Source organism: Plodia interpunctella, chromosome 8 (genome assembly GCF_027563975.2).
Source record: "Plodia interpunctella isolate USDA-ARS_2022_Savannah chromosome 8, ilPloInte3.2, whole genome shotgun sequence".
Lineage (NCBI taxonomy): Eukaryota > Metazoa > Arthropoda > Insecta > Lepidoptera > Pyralidae > Plodia > Plodia interpunctella.
The window spans coordinates 4,312,841-4,333,770 of record NC_071301.1 but is presented as its reverse complement, the minus strand read 5'-3'; the positions used below and the strand labels follow the sequence as shown (position 1 = coordinate 4,333,770).

The window sequence follows — 20,930 nt, the reverse complement described above, 5'->3', positions numbered from 1 at the left end:
ATCTTTGAAGGCGGTTTGGACTGCCCTATTGGAGTTGAATTTTTTCCCTTGGAAGAAGTTGTCCAAATTTCGAAAAAAATGGTAATCTGTTGGAGCAAGGTCCGGGGAGTACGGTGGATGTCTTAGACATTCCAATTGAAGCTCCTCTAATTTGGTAGCCGTATGTTGTGCAGTGTGTGGTCTAGCGTTGTCGTGAAGCAGCAGTGGCGTGGAGCGATTGACCAGCCTCGGTTGTTTAGCAGCTAGCTTTCCCATTATGATGGGAAAGCTAGCTGCTATTGTCAGCAGACGTCTATTGTCAGCAATTGCAAACTATGGTTTGCAATTGCTGACAATAGACGTCTGCCGTTATTGTCTGGCCAGATTTGTTAAAACTGTAATGAATAACACCGGCACTAGTCCACCAAACGCTTACAAGTAACTTTTTTGGGTCAATTTTCGCTTAGGGCAGGATTTGGCTGGCTGGCCAGGGTCCAGCCATTGCGATGAACATTTCCGATTATCATAGAGAATCCACTTTTCATCACAGGTAATGATTCGATTTAAAAACCCTTCATTATTGTGCCGGTTACGTAATCAGCAGTCGACACGCGTTTGCCGGTTTGCTTCACTCAATTCGTGAGGTGTACCCACCTTTCAAGATTCTTAATCTTTCCAAATTGTTTCAAGTGTATTAAAATTATTTTATCACTAACACCGAAGCCTAAAGCTAACTCGGACGTGGTTTGCGATGAATCTGCTTCCACAATAGCCTTCAATTCTTCATTATCAACTAGGGTTTCCGGCCGTTCTGCAGGTCGAAATTTCCAGAACGAAAACGTTGGAACCAAAAACGCACTGTGTTTTCTTTTGCGACATGACCGCCATACACATCATTAACCCTTCGAGCCGTTTCCGTAGCAATGGTGTCACGGTGGAACTCGTACTCGTAAATAACGCGATAATTCAAGTTTTCTATTTAATAAACTGAGTGATGCAATCAGAAAAAAAAATGAACGACGATTAACGAAACACAAATACATGTGTAAATAGCTGTATAAATTTGAATTTGGAATTCCTAACCAAAGAGGAGAAATTTGTGAATTATGTGGCCAGTACAACAAAACGCCAATTTCCAATGTAAGGACTTAATACTACTAGTTATTAAACTTTATTGTTCCAAGTAAAACATATTTATAAACAAACATAAACAAACGGCGAACTTAATGAATAATTATATACCAGCTAAACATTAGGACAAAAAGAAACAGAAAAATTGCACAATGTAATGAAATATGAATATATAATAGATAGGATACATAAAAAAACATACAAATAATTGAGATGTTGATTTATGAGAATAAAAATACAGAAAATATTAAGAAGATAAAGTGTCCAACGAGCGTAAAAGAAAATCTATTTATCAGTTGCCCGACTAGATGTTGCCCGGGCCTTTGCTCCCGTGAGAATTTTGAGATAAAATAGCCTATGGAAATCTTATATTTTTTTAAATCGGTTCTAAAGTTTCGAGATTAGGTACCCGCCTCAAACATACAAACTCACAAATGGTAAGCGTTTGTGAGTTTTGTCTTTATAATAATAGTATAGAATTACAAACTCACATATGTCCAAACTTGCGTAAAATATTAGTAGAATCTCTGAATTTAGTTTCAAGTAGGTGACGTTCTCAACGTATCGCGATGTTGTGTTCTTATGCAGATACTAATATCTGCATAAGAACACGAACAGAAAATTATTCCCAATTCCAAGATATGTGCTCTGGACGCCTCGCTCTAAAGATTACGGATAGCTTCAAAAATCTACGACGTCTTCCGAAGCGTCAAACATGCGAAGTCGTGCATAATGCAAGATTGCATTTCAAATGCGATCTGTCGCGCTGCGTAGGTAAGTGGAATGAATTATTCAGCTAGGACCCGGCATTCAAGTATCAACATACAGCAAAGGAAATAAAATCGGTAACTAGTTCTGAATTTGTTTGGACTCAATGGGAACTTTGGGTACGATTTAGCTAGTTTTAGTTTTATGCAATGTAAACTGTTAGACAGATTTTATTGGACATTTCTTACATTTTCAAGGGATGAGTCAAAACTTTAGCATTTTATAAAATTATTTCTTTGGTAAATTCAAAAATAACCGTTTAATTCGATTATTTATTTATTTATTTATTTTTGTTAAACCCGAACTTGTTTTATTATTTGTTTGAACTAATAAATTGGAAGAACTTAGTGATACCTACGTTTTTCTTTACGGGTTTTTTACCTACTCGCATGCCAAATTTCTTCAAAATCCAGTCGTTTAGCCATGAACGCGGAACAGACAAATAAACATTCATTTAAAATATTAAGTACTTATGGATTATAAAAGCCTAATTTAATGACCCTTTTGGTTTTACCGTTATTCATCTAATTTATACCTATATATGTGATAGCATGCAATAAATGTATATAAAATGTATATCAAAGGGATATATAAACACATGTTGCACATTTCGGCTAGGAAATAGATTTTTTATTGCATTGAAATATTTTAACAAAATGTTTTGTTTTTATTTTTTTTAATATACATTTTTCCTAAATTATATTGCATTTCATTTCCGTATTCTCCCACATATGTATAAACAAATAACAAGCGTCGTAGTAAATGTAACAGTTTTATTTACAAACCCATACAAATGCATAATCGCTGAACCGAGCAGTCATAGACATACGTTTCTTCCTTACTACCTATGAAACTTCTATAAACTGACAATTTACACTAGCTAATCTTGTTAAACCATAACCCCTAAATCCAGGTCACATAAGACAAGCAACTTCTTCACCTGTAGTCATCTTTTGGATTCATTTAATTTTCTACTGAAATTATTTTTGGAAGCACGTCTTATCAGAATGGGTTTGCGCCAGGCGGAATAATATTTTTTAAATGGTATGAGCCTGCTTACGCTCATTTGACCCCAAGCGTGCAAGCTCATCTCTGTTTATTATCAATATCTAATAACATACAATAAATATTGTATAATATTTTATTGTCCTGATTTGATGGTTTGTTTCATGGATTTCCACAGATAAATCCATACTTCCATAGTACTTAATATAATATTTATAAATGCGAAAGTCTGTTGCGCTTTCAGGATTAAACCGATTTTCATTTAGATTATGAAAAATATTCGTTCAGTTACTTAACCGTTAACTGTGAAATGTTAGCAGTATAAGTTCTCAAAATAAAGTACATTTCATGCCGGCTACACTCTACCGCCGAACTCGGACATATGCCGACGCGAACGCATGTACATGCGAAGTTTGGATGAGTGCTTTTGTTTTGGTACCGCAATGAAAACTCTGCAATGTTTGCCGAACCCATCCAATTCGATTAACTGGTCTGAGTCAGTGTAGAGTCGTAATCACAATTTTATTAATTCTTCATTTCCATAGATTGTCATCATATTATTGATACGGAAATAATAGGAACTGAACATCAATTCTAAAATGACATAACACATAATAAGCAATTAGAGCGGTACAGAGTAACGTAAATTTTCAGAGCCGTGGGTACTATTTTTTTAAAATAGAGATTTCTATATATTTTCGATGGGTCAAACAAATTGAGCTTTGATCTCATGGAAATATAGAATGTAGGTACCTACTTATTCATTGCTGTCTTTTCCATCCCTTCTTACATATCATAAAAATATGTCTCCCTATCACGTCTTTTTGTCTGTATGAACGTGATAAACTTAAAAACTACCGGGCGGATTTTTGAACTGTTTTCACAATTTTCTGATAGTGTGATTCTTAAGGAAGGTTTACATATATACCTATATTTATTAATGTTTTACCGGGGCGAAGCCGGGATGGGCCACTAATTAATTAACTACGTAAAATGAAACTGTAAATATGAATTCCCCTTTTAAGAATATTTGACAGAGGAATTTTCTTGAGGTCCAGTTCAAATCGGTAACCAATAAATCAATTCAATTAGTTATTTCAATACAAACAGTTATTTCAATATCGATAAGTTTTATACTATTTAGTAAAAAAAAAAAGCTTATTTCAAATTTTGGACACTTTGATTATGCCTGTTACAACGATATACAATCTTATTTCAATAGCTACAGACAAATTCACATTAATGTTAGCTCTGAACTTTAATACTCTGTCCATAATCCAGTAAAGGCACACCACTACCGTGATACGATTGTGCAACGTTGTCGGGCAGACTGCTAAGTGCCACAAATCCTCCTTCCAATGTCCCATTCGACCTAATACTCAGTTGTGTCCTGATACCATCGACAGACGTGTCGCGGCGACAAATAGATTCGAGAAAGTAAACAATTATGTTTCGGATATGGCCGCGATTGCTCTGATTTACGTAATCTTGCTCGCAAATTGTGTTTCCCCACAAATAAGCAGAGCCACGGTAAAATCAGGTGACATAAATAAGTTATCTTCAGATTCTACAGAAATCATTTTTCCCTTGCAAAAACAAGAAGCCTGGACGACGGCGGAAACTACGCCTGCTGACTTTGCCGGAAATAATCTAAACGTTGACGGCAATGCGCCTCGTGGCTTCACCGAGCTATTGATAGATAATCAATTTCACGGGCCAAGAAAATCGACTGCAAATTCAAATGCTGAAGATGAAAAGCAAAACAAGAAAATATTCGATAAAAATATGGCTAATAATAAAAGTGATTTAAGTCTGAAACAGACAATAGATAATATCCAAACTTCTGAACCATTACGTTTAGTGTGGGATAGTTGCTTAGAAACAATTATTAAGGACAATCCAATAAATATAAATAAACCACCTGTTGATATAGACAACAATAATAATGACTATCAAATTGAGCAAAGTAATATTGAAGAAGGCAATATATGGAACAAGCGAGATGCTAATGCTGGTACTCGTAACAATTCTGTTGCAATAAAAGCTTGGTTAGACAAATACAATAGTTTAAAAAACGGTAAAATGGAAGAACGAAAACAGCAAAAAACAGAATCAATTTTTATAAAGAAAGTAACTCAACCAGTTTCCAGTTCATCGACTACAACAGATTTCATTTCTACAATTCAAGTTGTGCCGATAACAAAAGAAATTTTTAATAAACCTCTGGACAGTTTTGATGTAACACAAAAGCCAGTTGTTACAGAAAATAATATAGCTGTGGGTTACAATGAGGATTGGTTTGAAGTCAAGGACAAGAGTAAAATTAGATTTAGCGGTCTGCCTCAAAAAGAATCTTACTTGATCCCAGCACTTAAACTGGATGAAGGATTTCACCCCTTTACTTTCATGTCTGAGTTTTTTACTCTGATTTATCCGTTTGATTTTCCAGTGGGTGAGTAAACATTTCTTTAAAACATAATGTCTTTGTTATCAAAAATATTTATTAACATAAATACACTTACAAATATGTTGATATTCATATTTTTCATGGTGATAATAGTTTATCTTAATCATAATTTAAACTAACTTTAAACGTTTAACAGTTATAGGTACATTTTAAAAGAATCGTGGTGCAATGTTTTTGTTAATTCCATGCATAATTTTTATAAATACCAGGTCTTATCAAGGATATTGTATGGGGTAAATTTACATTCCCTTACTCATTCTTACAGGTACGTCGATAAACATATATTTTTATTTTCAAGTACTTGGCTAGAAATATCGTAAGATTTTATTTTAAGCAACTAATTTACCAGATATCAAAATTACGCGACTAAATTGTCATATTATATTTTTTTTGTCTAGGTATATACATTTATGCGTTTGTGTCATTTATTCATTATACTAAACCATTGGATCATAACAGTTTGAAATGACAACTTATTTAAAATAAAAAAAAATGAATATTAAACAAAATAATAAAAAGGAAATAATAATTTCAATAAAAAATATAGTCAGTCAAAAAATCTACTCCGGATAGCTGGCTCCGAACTAACCATCATACTAGCTGCAGTTATCACTGGATTCGAATGTAAATATTTATTTTGTGAATACAATAATTTCATCTTTGGGGATCGAACTAAAGAACTTCCTTATGTTATCTACAACGAAGTCTACAACAGTCTTCACTATCGGATCTCCGAATTCGTCGACGACAAGCTTCCAATTATCGTTCAGGAATTGTAATACTATTTCACCTGTAACAATATTATATCAAATTTTGAGGCATTTAAATCTATTTTTTTGTTCAAACTCATTGAAGTATCTGAATTCGATAAAATGTCCTTCTTACATCTAAATTCATTGCTTATTTAGTTTGTCGAGGAAAGTATTTTAGACACTTAAAATTTATTGAAAGAAAAAATAAATACCAATAGGTATTTATTTTTTCTTCTCTTATTGGTAAAAATGATAAAACATTATTAATGCTATATTATGTTTTGTAACTACCTATCGCATTTTACAATATATTTGATATTGACAGAACGAGACAAAACATACTTTAGCTTAAATAATGCTTTAACTTTTTTATAAATAAGAGAGATAAAATCTTATTATTAAGTAGTATGTAGATGTATAGGTATTTTATATTTCGGTGTCCAATTAATACGAGTAGGTAACCGAAAAAATTTGTCCTTCGACAATAGACTGCCATTTACTTACTTATTTCTGGGCTTCCTTTAAACAAGTTCGCGAGATCGAACACTACTCTGTCGACGAATTTGTGCTGGATGGATATATCCTGTATTTCATGGTACACTGTTCCATCACGCACAACATCTTCGAAATTTATTTTTGCACTCAATGTTACGTTCGCTGAAACAAAAAATTAAGATTACAAAATGTAATGTATACATGTTTAACGCAATAAAAATCATTCGTTCCTTCATTGAAAAGGCGAACAGACACACAGATGGAAAGACGGCGAAGTCTTAGTAATACGATCTCGTTTTACCATTTTCAGGGGTTGAAATATTACTATGATTTGACATAAAATTTGAACCTAAATGTATAATAATAAATATATTGGGACAAATCACACAGATTGAGCTAGTCCCAAAGTAAGTTCGAGACTTGTGTTATGGGATACTAACTCAACGATACTATATTTTATAATAAATACATATATAAATAAACATCCAAGACCCGGGCCAATCAGAAAAAGATCATTTTCCATCATGACCCGACCGGGGATCGAACCCGGGACCTCTCGGTTCAGTGGCAAGAACCTTACCACTGCGCCACCGAGGTTGTCATACATGTATGTATACTTACAAACTTTCAGCTTCGCATCCCCTTCTCCATCAATTTGCATGATTAATATATTGCCATGAGCTCTGTATGTGCCTTTAACTACCAAACGACAGTGTAAGTTAATATCAGCGTGTTTGTTTTCATACCTGGAAGTAGACGGACATCATTTGGAAAAAAAATCTTTGACAGCGTAAGGGGCAAAGGTCGTAGTGCTGTAGGGATCTGCACTTTTTCTTTTTTTTTTCAAAATCGAGACATGAAAATTTTTGAGGGAAGATGGAAAACATGCCTACTTCAAATCGAAATACATTGAAATACCTAAAAGATGTTTTAAAATTAATTATTGTAATTTACTTTTGTACATCGTTGACCTTGTAGTAGTGGCACAAAGCGAGTAACTATATAACTTATATACTACTTATTTATGCGAAATATAATGAGCACAATCTATACCCAGTTACGTAGTTGTTCTATAGATATTGCTGCACCCTATTCTCAGCTATACGACTATTTTAATCATAAAAGTTTTTATTTTAAATTAAGAAATAATAATGTTAGTGTGTTTGCTCCAGTCACATTTGACGTTAACTTTAATCTGCGCAGAACAACGCAGTCGCTTTATCTAATAGATAAAGAGACTTTGCGAGCGGCGCGAAAATTAAAATTAACATCAAAATTGACTGAAGAAACCGAGGCTTAATAACAAATTAAAAAAACATACTTGACATTATCCACAATACACTTCCTTATGCCAGTAATTCTTCCATTAAACAACTCCACTTTAAGTCCAGGAAGATCAATAGCGATGTGGTCTTTTACAAGTGGATCAAGTGGCGAGATGCCGAATTCTGGAATACCTTGGATGAAGTATGGTATGGTCTCTTGTATTGTTTTCTTGAGGCATTCAGATGTCATGTTCGGGCAGTTGTGAATATAATCCGCTGAAAGAATACGTCGTATTTGATACTAATATTACCAGTGTTAGCAATAACACACTCGTGAAGAAAGAAATACTATTTGGCGAAACTTGAGAAAATTCAGTCAGTACAATTTCAGTCAGTACAATTTGATTGGACAGGAAAATCATAACTATTTATATATTAACTTTGTTGAAGTAAAATTGTATACATAAAAATTCCTCAGAAATCACACTACATTTAGTGAAAACCGAAAATTTATATAGACAGAAAAACGTCACCAAGGAACTAAATTGTATATTTTTTACGGATATATATTTAATTCGTCAAATAAAATACTAATTAACCAAATATTTTACAAAATACATACATACATATTTACAAAATATAATGAAATAAAAAAATTGAACTCCACTGGTTAAAGGTTATTTAAAAAGTGGAGTTCGATCTCTTTTCAGTATCTAGTTGCACTATGAGACCACACAGTTTTCATAACCAAACTATAAACAATATCAGCGTAAAGAAAGTTCGAAAAATAAATAGAATAAAAAAAAATTCGTCATTTTTTATTGTATTTAAGACATTATGTTCAAATTAATATTTCATATTTTCAACATTACCTGTAATTTTGCTATTTTAAAATACCTAAAGAAAATACAACTTCAAATAGGTATTTAACCTTAATTTCATTATTCTTACTTACTTACGTGCAAATCTTCCCAGCGATCCACGACAGAAACTTATAAGTAACACGAATATTGGAACAAAATTTAATGTCGCCATGATTATTTAAATTTAAATTATGTAATATTCAAAAACTGTAAGTTTGTATTACTTGAGCGATAACCTATTCAAAACTGACGGAATAACAGAGAACACTATGGTAAAATATAATGACACACAATATTGTATGTATTTATATGTTTTCCTGTCAACATAATGTATTCATTAGCATACATTTTCTAATTACAACTATTATAAATTATTTCCTTACTTTTAAAAATAACTATCGTCGAAATATGCAGGAAGAATATATTTTTATGTAAATAATTTATAGATATGTACGTAACATGATTTTTATCATTGGTATCTAAAATGATAAAGTAAATAAGAATCTAAAAGTAAACTTGTAAACTCAAAAAAATGAACGTATTTTAATTTTATTTACTTTGATTCATGAAGGCTTGAAGGTTTGATGCCGCGGGCAAGAACTAGTAGTGTGATAAAAATGGCAAAAATTAAAATACAAAAAAAAATTGAACACAGTCAGTAAAGGTCACTTTAATGTTGATATTAAAACTTCCAGAGATATTATAATTTTTTGCAGTAGAATTTTGTAGATAGTGTTTAGTTGTTTTTTCATCGTTTTGAAGATGTAAATCTTTTTAAAATAGGGACTGGTTTGTTCTCTCGAAATGAGTCAACTTTATAAATAAAACATTGCTCAATAGTCAGTTTATATATTTTATTGAAACCCAAATATTTTTGTGAATTTATGTACAAATTAATTAATTAAAATTAAAATGTTCAATTCAAATTGGAATTTGTTTCAACCATTAAGCTGCTCGACGCATAGGTACAAGATATATAAATAAGTATATAAGATTTCAAATAACCGTCTTCGTCAGTGACATTTTAAAAGGATCGGTTGCTGGTATATCATATACAGGATGTGTAAAATATTGGCATCTAATACAGTTTTAATAAAGAATGAAATCTAGTGAACTATGAAATTAGATAGGTAGCCTAAGAGCTTGGTACGTCGCGTAGTGACGCTTTAAAATTTCCGACAGTGAGACTGTGATCAAGTTTATTATGTGTTAAAATTTACTTTTTTGAATTTACCAAACATGCCAACATTTTTAATATTAAATAATTTTAATTTCAAAAATATTAAATGAGGCTTGTGTCACTAATTGTTTTGTTGGTTGATAATACTTCCGGTACTTTATTTATACGGTCGCTAAAATTTTTTAAACACATGCTCATCATATCATTCAAGTTGAATTAAACATTTCCTTATTTGGTCAGGTCAAATTGTTTTTTGAAAAGGAAAATGGAATTCGCATATTTTTATATTTTTCAATCCATATCCATTCTATACATTATACATAACTAATATAACAACCAATATAACTCATAAATTAAACGGTATGTTTGCTTTAAAATATGCAGCACGTCATTGCTTCCACAGGTTCTCTCTTTCTTTTTACACGATGCGGTACACGATATTGTAAAAAAGAGACAGCATGTGGACGTTAGTAACGTGCTATGTGTTTGTTTGTATGTTCCGTGGTATTCCTTAAGCACCACCTCCCTCCTTAGTAACATAATATTTCAATTTGAGCACTCCACACAACCAAATTGGATTAAACGGCTAGACTGTCTTAAGTTGCTATATATAAACTGACAATCCGTTAAGTGGTGTCTAAAATATGGCTTGGAAAACTCAAGAGGGATTCCCGATGCTTTAGAAATGAACAATAGAACAATGAAGTTAAGTATCATAAGGCTTGTAATTCTCCTCCTCATTTACTGTAAAGCACATTTGTCATATAAGGGAATATTCTGGTTCAGTTCATTTCGCTTCACTTTCATTCTGTTTTTTTATTTGAACTTGATTACCGTTTATTAATATTGTAACCCCCCTAATTAACCTACAATCACAGTTGTGATAGTAAGTGATAAGGTTACCTGTCAGGGTGTTCATTATGTTTACTAACACGCTGAGCCTATTCATACCTTACATAATACAAAACAAATAATGTATTTTGTTTGATTGAAATGTCAAAAGTATTATATAAGAACAGTTATAGAATAACATTGATTCTGAAGTACCATGGTCAAGTACCATGGTACTTCAGAATCAATGCTATATCATACAATCTATGGTTACTGATAACCAAATAACTTATTCGAGAATTTTCATAATGAATTGTTGCAAACACTTCTGGGTTTTAGAAGCGGCAGAAGGTATGGTTAAAATTGTTTGTTAGTCTTTTTCTAAAAATCGACAAATATAGTAATTAAAATAAGTGAATTTGCTTCGAAACAAGAATCCTCCCCTTAACATTGAAGATGTATTGGTCATTTCCTAATTACTTCGGCTTTTTTCACAGATCATAACAAAGTCTCGTCCTGATTTATGGACTGTATTTACAACAGAATATCGTCGTTTGTTATTGAACAAAATATGAAACAAAATATAAAATTTTTGTGCTCGTTTTGATGGGTGATTTTAGATACCTACACAACATTATTGCTCCGTTGTTTTATTAGGGGTTTTATGTGAGGATGACAATATCACGTTGATTAACTTTTATTCAATGATTCTATTGTGAGGGTAAAAATCTGTGAAGATATTTTTTAAAACTTTGTAATTGCTTTGTTACTTGCACATGTTACAAATATTTAAAAAATAAAACTGTTTCCTTTTGTGTTTTTATTCATTTATTTAGGAATTAATTAGGTCTTCACGACAAATTTCAAATTATACAAATATCTTAATGCTGCAAACTATCTCATCCTCGTGTGTTCTCGGTTAACATTCGGGGCTGTGACGCCCCGAAGCCCAAAGTTTGCGTAAAAAAAAATACCATTAAATTTTGAACATTTGGTTATGATTTCACAACCGGCGGCCTCCCTCCAAACTCTTTGGGGATGCTATTGTTGCCGTTAAGGCACGTCATGTTAGTTGCTTCATATGACATCCACAGGAGTACACACCAAGTGTTACAGAAACTACGAACTACTAGCTACTGTCAACCAAGACAAAAAAAAACCTTATGCTACTTATAAGTATTTCTTAATTACTTCAAGACCCTTTTCTTAAAATTTACGTGTAACATTGTTATTAAATTTTACTGTATTTTTTCTTTTCCAGTCAATAAGGATAGAATCAACATTTCTCGGTTTCATCATAGCATTTGCCAGCATAGCTCTGGTGATACCATCGTACCTCCTCATCCTAGGAATTCTGTCCTTATTTTCCACATCCAGCTGCGATGAGGACACCGAAACTGGTGCCTTATTTCCTGATGAAAAAGGCTCAGATTGCAATGACAGAGCGCTAGTTGTTGTGACGCTGTTCATCTTATTATTGTGCTGGTAAGTATCACATTTAATGGGACTTGTTTCCAAAATAATTACCTGCTACTTTTTGACATCAGAAGGACTTTACAACTATTTGTATAATGTTTATACATTTTATTAGCCGTAATAAATACTTTGGGTAAACTTTATTACTCTACCATGGTGGACTTTCATTTAAAATTTGAATGCGTTTGACCATCATTATAGCCAGATGAGAAGCTATGATTTGGTATAATTTAAACACAAACTCAAAACTGCTAATCAAAATTGCAAAATTGCGTAATACTTATTTTTCATTAATTATATAACCCTGATTTTTACAAATAGTTCATTATTTCATATATTTACAAAGACGACAAAGAGAATTATCAATGTTATGAGAAATTGATAATTATCGACACTACGTATCATTTAAAAATAATTTGGTACCTTACCTATATGAAAAAATAATAAATATTTTCTATCCTATTTTTAAATTAATTTTGTCATAATAATGACGAATTATTATACTATTTTATTAAAATATAAATAATAGTAACTTATTATTTATATTTTAATAAAATACTTTAAACATTCCTTTGTTTACCTTAACCTCCCCTTGGCTTAGTAAACCCCGGGCCACGGTTAAGCTGAAACTAAACGAAGCCAACCAATAACGTACTTGAATTTCGATTACAATACAAGATACATACTCGTCTGATTCATGGCTACGTTAAAACATGCATAATAATATTACTTTGCCATTTTTTTGTGGAAATAGATTCAAAGACTGTGGATGTTTACTTGCAGTTATAATGATCAATTCTTAAGATATTCACTGAAGTATAAAAATAAGTGTAATCGACCAATCGACATAGAAAGCTAAAAATAGAAGAAGTGATGGAATGACAAATTCCATTGCAATATCTAACAGAGGTTCTAAATGTCCCTTGGTATAAATGTCCTCTACATGGGTACATACATATTTATCATGTATTCCTGCCGCCAAACAGCACGGTTTCCATTGTTGTGGTCCTATTTGAAGGGTGAGAGAGGTGTAATCACCTACTGTGGTCAAAGATTCTAGGCCACGAAGTAGGCAACGCGCGTGTAAAATGTGACACCCTTGAGGCATTATACAGACTGTGGTGACCGCTTACCATCTGATGAGCCACATGTCTGTTTGGTAGTAAAAAACATAAATTTCTTTTGATTGAAAAATATTTAGTCTCTATGAATAATTCCAACTGATTTTGCACTAACATAAACGGATTTCAGATCAAGTTAAGTTACTCTCTTAAAACGACATTACAGCGCGCTGTCATCACAAAGTGCTTATAAAACGAGAAACTAATGTGAAATTGTGTCGGCACTTAAATTGTGTTACGGAGTTCCGTTGCCCGCCAGCGAAGCTGCTTTCAAATTAATTACTCTTACTCGTTACAGTGTAATGATATGGGCCAAGTTTGTCTTAGTTTAAGCCCTTTCTTTAATTTCTGCATTTTGTGCTTTATTTGTATAAAATTAAGATGCTTTGAATTTGAGTAAACACCGATAAAATTATGAAAATAAAATAGCTATGGGTCGAGTTGATGGACGGTTAAAGTAAAACTAAAGTAAATGTAGGGAGTATAAAAAGTTATGTTACCTAACTCTTGCCTATCAAAACAACCACATCTTAATCTATAGTAATATAAACTTAGAATATTTTTCATGTAAATATTGATTAAGATTTTCTTCATCTGAACTAGAAAAAAATACCTCTCATTAGATTATAATATTTAAAACAATCAAATAATACGTACATTTTATTAAAAAATACACAAAACAGCAGTTACAATTGATGTATTATATATTACGTATTTATAATTTTTTTTTTCAGTGTATTTCTGTCTGGCATGGCGATGAGCAACGAGCAAGCCCGACTAGCGGCCGACGAGAGCCGAAGCGTGGTGAGCTGCGCGTGCGCCGACATCGCGTCGTGGCTCGCCGCCGCTGCCAGGGATCTCCACCACAGCCTCATACCACCTGTAGACCTTGTAATGCATGCTTTTAGGGAAGACTTGCATAGTAATTATCTTTTCAGTTTTCATACTCTGAAAGTAATTTATACTTTTATTCGAAAACGATTCCGGGAAAAAAGGCTATTTTCAAATAACTCAAATACACCGACGAATTTTTTGGAAAAAGAAAATATCAAGTATTCACAAATAAGTTTTTATATTTATTATGAGCATGCGTTTAGGCCCTATCCTGTTTACGGAAATATACATAAGTAATAGCAACATGCTAATGAGAGTTATTTTGATAGCAGCGTCATTGTTAGTATTATCCAATTGTGTATCCAAGTACTGAAATGCAAATTTTACAAATCATTTTGATGATATATTTAGAAACAAACGATAATAATAAAAAAATCTATATATAAAAGTACTCATGTACAATCACTACATAGTATAAAACTAAATAGCTTTCTGTTATCTGTCGCAATGTATAATTAGACCTACTTTACGAATACGGCTTTTTTAAATAGATTGTGTGATTCCTGAGGAAAGTTTCGGTGTACATTTAATTATGGTTTTGCCCAAGCGAAGCCGAGACGGGCCGCTTGTCCAATTAATATAGTTAATTCGGAGTTAAATTCTCCACCAATTTGTATTAAAGTGCCATTAACAATGAGTGAAATTTACTTAGCTAAGTTCTAGTGGATCCATTGCCTATTATTAACAGTACACATATAAATAGGCATAGCCTACCTGCTAATTACAATGCAAAGAATGTATCATTATTCAAGTTTATTTAAGTTATCGTATAATAAGAAATTCGTTTCGCCAGATTGATGAAGCGGAAAGTACGTTATTTGCATTATACCGTCCACATTTTTTTTTACGCTGAGGGATGTTACTTGAAAAGAGAAATCAATTAGATTAATTACTTATTAAATACATATGATGCATTTTTTTTTCGGTCTGTCCGTTTTAGTTAAGAGGCATAACCGCAAAAAATAAGACTTACAGGTACATTTTACACCACAATGTCATCCACTTAATCGGTTTTCGATGTTTGTCATCTGATCTCTTCCCGGTTTTATCCTCGGTTTTTACCGTCGGAGCACAGGGTTATCTTGTATTTGATTTATAAATTTTGTAAAGTAATATTTTCTTCATTTCAGATATAGAATCTCTGCTTGGAGAGCCTATTCAGCAAGCAATAGCATCGGAAAGTGGAATAGATTTAGTATTTGATTCACTAGTGGATATTGTTCAAGGTAATACTCCTATTTCGATTAGATATTGAAAGGCAAATAATCAGCGGTCCCTGCCCTTAAATATGACCTCTATATACAGATAATAGGCAACAACATCACGCCCAAAGAGAGTTAATGACACGATTGTACAATCACAGCTGAATCTGTTATGTTTTAACTTTTTATTATTAAACCGACACCTCAAAACCTAGGCCAACGAGACGTCACAGCCGAGAATAAAACTGAAATAGCGAACATAAAATAATATATAAAAAAATATCTTTATTATTATTGAAAAGATTTGATTTGATTTCTTTCTTTACCAAATTCAATGTGCAAGTTTACTCTTCATATACAGAAAGTGAAGAACTATCGTCAAAGATAGCATCACTTCGTGACGTCAGCATGCGGGCAGGAGCCATGGCGGCGGCTGCTGGAGACAAGATCAATGACCTGGCGAGGCAACTGGAGAATTTGAAGAAGTATTGTGTGGCGAAAGACGCGCCGCTATGCGATACCATCAACACTAACTCTTTGACGTTACAGCTCAAATTTGAATTGGTAAATAAGTTTTTGCAAATGTTCTATTAATTGATGATGGTGTCACATTTTATTGCTTTTGTCTTATACGTACCTCTTAAATTAGGTAGGTTATGATGTTAAAAACAAAGTCATATAAATGACTTTAAAGCTACTGCACATTGACCATCAACATAAATCCTCAGTTGCACCAGTCAACTTTGACCTTACTTTTAACCTACGCGCAACAGATTAAATGGACTTTATCCTGTGCAGGTTAAAATTAACGTCAAAGTTGACTGGTGCAGCCCACCCTGAAAATTAGGTGAAAATTATTTTGGCGTCAGCTATAGTCTTCAAATTTTCAAAGTTTAGTTTTAAGCGGGTTATAAGCGGACCAAGCCTTGGCGACATCACAGCTGGGTATAAAACTTGGAGCACGCTCAGATGAAAGAAAGAAAATCTAAGTAAATATATTTTTTCCAGATACTGCACGAACAACAACTACTGCAACTTAGGTCCTTAGGGGTTGAAAACTTAACACAAGCAATTTCCACTGCGAAGAAAGAATTCAAAATGTTGCCCTCAGCTATAGCTTCACAAACAGTGCAAACTAGAAGTGGTAAGTTAGTTAGCATGTAGTTTACTTCGGATATCTAGGATCCTGGATATACATACTACTTATAAATAAAAAATAATAGTAAGGTTCAAAGCTACCTTCTCTGCCCTCTTGTCAATAAAAAAAAATAGTTACAGCATGTAACATTGCAGGGCAAAAGCCTCCACACTCTCTTTCCATGAATACCTATCCATCTCTTGTCGATATCTCTAAGTCCATCCGACCATCTATTCCTAGGCCTGCCTCGTTTCTGTAACCGATGGGTTTTCAGATTCTTAAAATAGAAAAAACAAAAGATATCTAAAAAAAAATTTTAGTAGAAAAATATGAAAATCGACGGTTTGGACTGTTAGTAAATATTGTAATAGTCAGAATCTTACATTACCAAAAAAAGAAACAATTACTCAGAAGCCTAGGTGCATTTAATTGCGTTTAGGTCATGGCGTGGGTTCAAGATCTGCTTAATGTATTTTTTTTTTATTCCGAGTACAAACATTTACACATTTTTGAATGACTGTGACTGCGCTTTATTCACTAAGAACCTAAAAAAACGCAGTGTCTAATTTTATCTTTTATACATACCTACCTAATTAAATCTTAAAAAACAAGCATTTTAGTATTTGTAGGAGATATACAAATACTAAAATGCTTATTTTTTTAGCACAGGCATCAAGCACAGGTATTAAAAATACACAGAATCGTACGGATTCCAACCGTTTCATAATAAAAGTAGGTCAAATTTGAATATTATCATTTGCCGTTCACTGAGACTCCGTATTCCGTATGGCATCTCGTAATTTTTATTGTGATATCTGAACGTTCTCATAACAAAGACAAAGATTCTTTTAAAGGATATTTTTTGCTATTTTATTATAATAAATTTTTCTACGCTACTCTATAATTTATCCATTTGTCTTGAATACAAAAACATTCTACAAAAATGTTCACTTCTAGTTTCTTCTTGTCAAAATCAAATCATTTTGATTCAGAAATTATGCCTTCAAAAGCACTTTTCACGTCATATTCTAAATTAAATATTATTTACCAAAGCTACAAATTACTAGCATTTCGGAACGACCACTGCTGAAACTGTGAAGGACGTGTGTGATGCATGCATTGTAAACCTAATGTATAACAGTGAAATTTGACGAAATGAATAGTCACGAAACTATTTCACTGATTCTATATTTCATTACGATACTAAGTACTGGGACTAAAATTGTTTTCTGATCCTACAAATATAATGAAATTATTATAATTTAATTCAGATGTTTTACAAGACGTAGAAGCGCGAAGGCTAGCAGTGCACAGTTCGGCTAAAATCCTCAGTGACATAGTGCGCCACCTTACTTCAGGATTACACTCCGTAGCTCATAGGTTCGATACTACGCTTGGTCGACTGCAGAAATATGAATTTTGGAGATGGGTTGTTATGTCAGGTACCTACATTCTTACAATTCTTATTTCTTACTTATTATTTTCTTCTTCTTTTCTTGATTTAAAAAGTTCACATTTAAATTACATTATTCATAGTTTAAAACTATTTGATAGGTAACTGAGCTCTTTATCCTGAAGTGGTGGTAGTGTAATGGTTAAGACCCGCGCCTGTGGATCAAAACCAGGGACAGGTTCAAATCCTACTCGTGCCTCAACTCATTAGTTTATGTACCAATCTGACTCATGTATAGTAGTTTTCAAATAGACCGGTGACTGGACATGCTTCCGGTGAAGGAAAACATTGTGAGGAAACCTGCACACTGGTTGATGATTACTTATGTGTGAAATGGACAAGGCAATGGCAAAACCACTACAATTAATAGTGCCAAGAAAGTTGTTGTGTGTGTTTCATTCCATGTAATGACCACACCATCCTCAGCCATGAGGAATACAACTATGAAGAAGAAGAGAACTCTTTATTGCGCCACAGAATCATAAGTTATAACTAGGTACTCAAACACAAATAAACGCTAAGGCGAGACTTATCGAGAGCAAGCTAACTTTTGGGTGGAAAGAGAAAAAAAAAGTAAATAAAGATGCAGTAAATTTGATGCATTAAATAAAATAAACAAAATCATAATAAAGAATATGAATCATAATGAAGATGTAGAAAAATAATGTAAGATTTTTTTTCATTTCCAGCATGTCTCATTATGTTTGCTATTATAATGCTTTTGATGCTACTTGGGATGTTGTGTGGCTGTGGGCGAGCTAAGGATCATGGAAAAAGAACTTTACAACTGTAAGTTCATTTACGATTTTATTCTATATCTATAACTACACCTACCTAAGATTGTTTACATCAGTAATCATATACCTATATAAAATGATGACATCGCTAATTAGCTATTTTAAATTCATTATAACACAAAACAAACAAAATTCAATTTGCGTGATGTCATGAAAATTTTATCTCACCAATGCAAAATAAAACATATTAATTTAATCATCAAAACGTATTTTATAATAAAAACTGCATCTCCAATGCAGTATTTAGAAATGTAATTTTATACAATATATTATTCTACCAAATAGAATAAGTTATAATATAAGCTTAATTAGGTAACCTAAATGAATATTGTAAGTAAGTATATCTATTTCAGATCCACTGTTTGGTTATGTTTCGCATCCCTCGTCTTATGGACGTTGATATCAACAATTTTCTTAATTACGGGCCACGCTGAGGTAACTTTCATTTTTATATATTTTTTGTTTTTTCTAATGGCAAAAACACAAAATATATGGAGTGTTGGATTGGACGTCACAATTTGGAGTAAAAAAGTGTTGTTTATCTATTTTATCAGATTAAAATAATAATAAATTACCTTTTTCAGAGTCAAATAGATAATTCTCAAATTTTTAGCTTTGATCAACAACTTGCTGCCCTGAGTAGTTTCGACAACTTATATTAACGAGGCTTGAAAAACAGTGACTTATTTTTAACCTTTACAAATAATAAGTACTTATCATAAATTGAATTGCAATTTATTTGAATAAGTATTTGTACCAAAGAATTTTTATATTTGATTGTTCAAACTCTTTATCGAATGTTGACAGTGTAAAAATAAAATATTCCATTTAAATCTTATTTTGTTGTAAAATGTAATCAAAAATGTATGCATAAAATCGGTTGCTTGAATTATATAGCATAATAGCAACTGTAGGTATAAATATTGTATCTACATAATTTAAGTATTTATGCAGTGAGCAAAGTTGTAGGAAAGTCAACTGTTCATATTTAATTTCAAAAACACATTTTAGTAGGGGTCAACTGTTCATTCAATTTCATAAACATCTTATAGATATAAATAGATACACTTAGGTGTAATTCTTTTTAATAGGTAAATTATTTTTTGTATTAATAAAACAACACATGAACTCGTTACCAATAAAGAAGCCTGCTGCCACGCCGTGCCGCCAAATTTTAAAATTGGAAACTAGTTTGGCTCTACGCATCGAAAAAAAGTAACCGCGTCTATTTTATTTGGAAACAAGTCTGTAATAGCCTTTTTCTTAAAATTTAATAGTGTGTTATTATTTGTATTCCTAACAGAATGGTAATGGTATCAGATACTAACAAACATGGAAATGTTTTTGTTGGGCAGCGTTACAAAATCTTCACCGAGATTATGTATAGTTAATTACGTTTATATTTATTTACACCTCGAGTAATTGTAGTATTTATTTTTCAGGTATACATTTGCCATGCTCTGTGGGATTTCCCTCAATATGAAACTCTGTCAGCTCTTCTGGATAAGCCTTCACCTCTATTGGAAAATAAAGAAGGAATCTTTGATACACTATTCAGGGATCTAAACAATGTCACTATTGATGTGTCTGTTAGTGATGTTTTAAGGTAACTATTTGGTTTCACATGTTATTAAGTAACATATTGATCCTAATAGTAGTAATTAATAATTTTTTTTAATTGTAGTAAGTCCTAGACTCAGGAGAATAATTTTTCCAAAATAATATTTCTTTTTTCAAAATATTATTATTGAATAAAAAGCAAATATATTTCTTTTTAACTGTGAATTTATGAAACAAATAAAATTTATGTAAATTCATGGTATTAAATTATCTTTAACGTCCTGGCCCCGACTGGGGCTCGTGAGAACTTCGGAATAAGAAGTGTTGTTTCTAGAATAATAATTATTCTGCTACGACTTTCTGAAAGTATAACAAATAATATTTTAATGAGTTCCATTCGGCATTTCTTCACAGCAGAGATCGTTCCGAAATGCAAGTAGTTTGTAACTCTATGAGAAATACTATATAATAAAAAAAATTACGTGTAAAGTGAGAAGCTCCAATTTCTGAATAAATGCTTGTATTTTGAATTATTGAAATTCGTAAAGCGTCT

At 32.4% G+C, this 20,930-nt stretch overlaps 2 protein-coding genes across 4 annotated transcripts in view; one reads left to right on the top strand and one right to left on the bottom strand.

The window, feature by feature from the left end:
- Window positions 1-4,199: 4,199 nt before the first annotated feature.
- The window catches only part of prom (prominin), a 40,653-nt gene continuing 23,922 nt past the window's right edge, over window positions 4,200-20,930 (top strand). For all 3 annotated transcript variants that reach the window (XR_010369978.1, XR_008404868.2, XM_053748316.2), the window contains exons 1-11: window positions 4,200-5,335; window positions 5,560-5,615; window positions 11,998-12,221; window positions 14,068-14,255; window positions 15,358-15,453; window positions 15,791-15,993; window positions 16,438-16,573; window positions 17,839-18,009; window positions 18,710-18,809; window positions 19,171-19,252; window positions 20,260-20,423. Coding sequence is in view for 1 of the 3 variants with exons in the window: in XM_053748316.2 (XP_053604291.1) it covers window positions 4,342-5,335; window positions 5,560-5,615; window positions 11,998-12,221; window positions 14,068-14,255; window positions 15,358-15,453; window positions 15,791-15,993; window positions 16,438-16,573; window positions 17,839-18,009; window positions 18,710-18,809; window positions 19,171-19,252; window positions 20,260-20,423 (2,414 nt within the window). In the remaining 2 variants the exon portion in view is untranslated. The remainder of the gene's footprint in view (window positions 5,336-5,559; window positions 5,616-11,997; window positions 12,222-14,067; window positions 14,256-15,357; window positions 15,454-15,790; window positions 15,994-16,437; window positions 16,574-17,838; window positions 18,010-18,709; window positions 18,810-19,170; window positions 19,253-20,259; window positions 20,424-20,930) is intronic.
- On the bottom strand, window positions 5,365-9,006 carry LOC128671650 (circadian clock-controlled protein daywake-like). Its single transcript, XM_053748318.2, has 5 exons — window positions 8,822-9,006; window positions 7,919-8,138; window positions 7,219-7,343; window positions 6,607-6,759; window positions 5,365-6,140 (listed from the first exon to the last, which is right to left on the bottom strand). The coding sequence occupies exons 1-5, from the start codon at window positions 8,895-8,897 to the stop codon at window positions 5,983-5,985; spliced, it is 732 nt and encodes a 243-aa protein (XP_053604293.1). The 5' UTR covers window positions 8,898-9,006; the 3' UTR covers window positions 5,365-5,982.

Bases quoted from the DNA above. Each gene is read 5' to 3' on its own strand.
- LOC128671650 (XM_053748318.2), bottom strand. From the start codon at position 8,897: ATGGCGACATTAAATTTTGTTCCAATATTCGTGTTACTTATAAGTTTC. The intron at 7,344-7,918 runs GTATGTTTTTTT...GTCTACTTCCAG, and splicing joins TGTATTGTGGATAATGTCAA to GTATGAAAACAAACACGCTG. The intron at 6,141-6,606 runs GTAAGTAAATGG...ATATTGTTACAG, and splicing joins TAAAGGAAGCCCAGAAATAA to GTGAAATAGTATTACAATTC.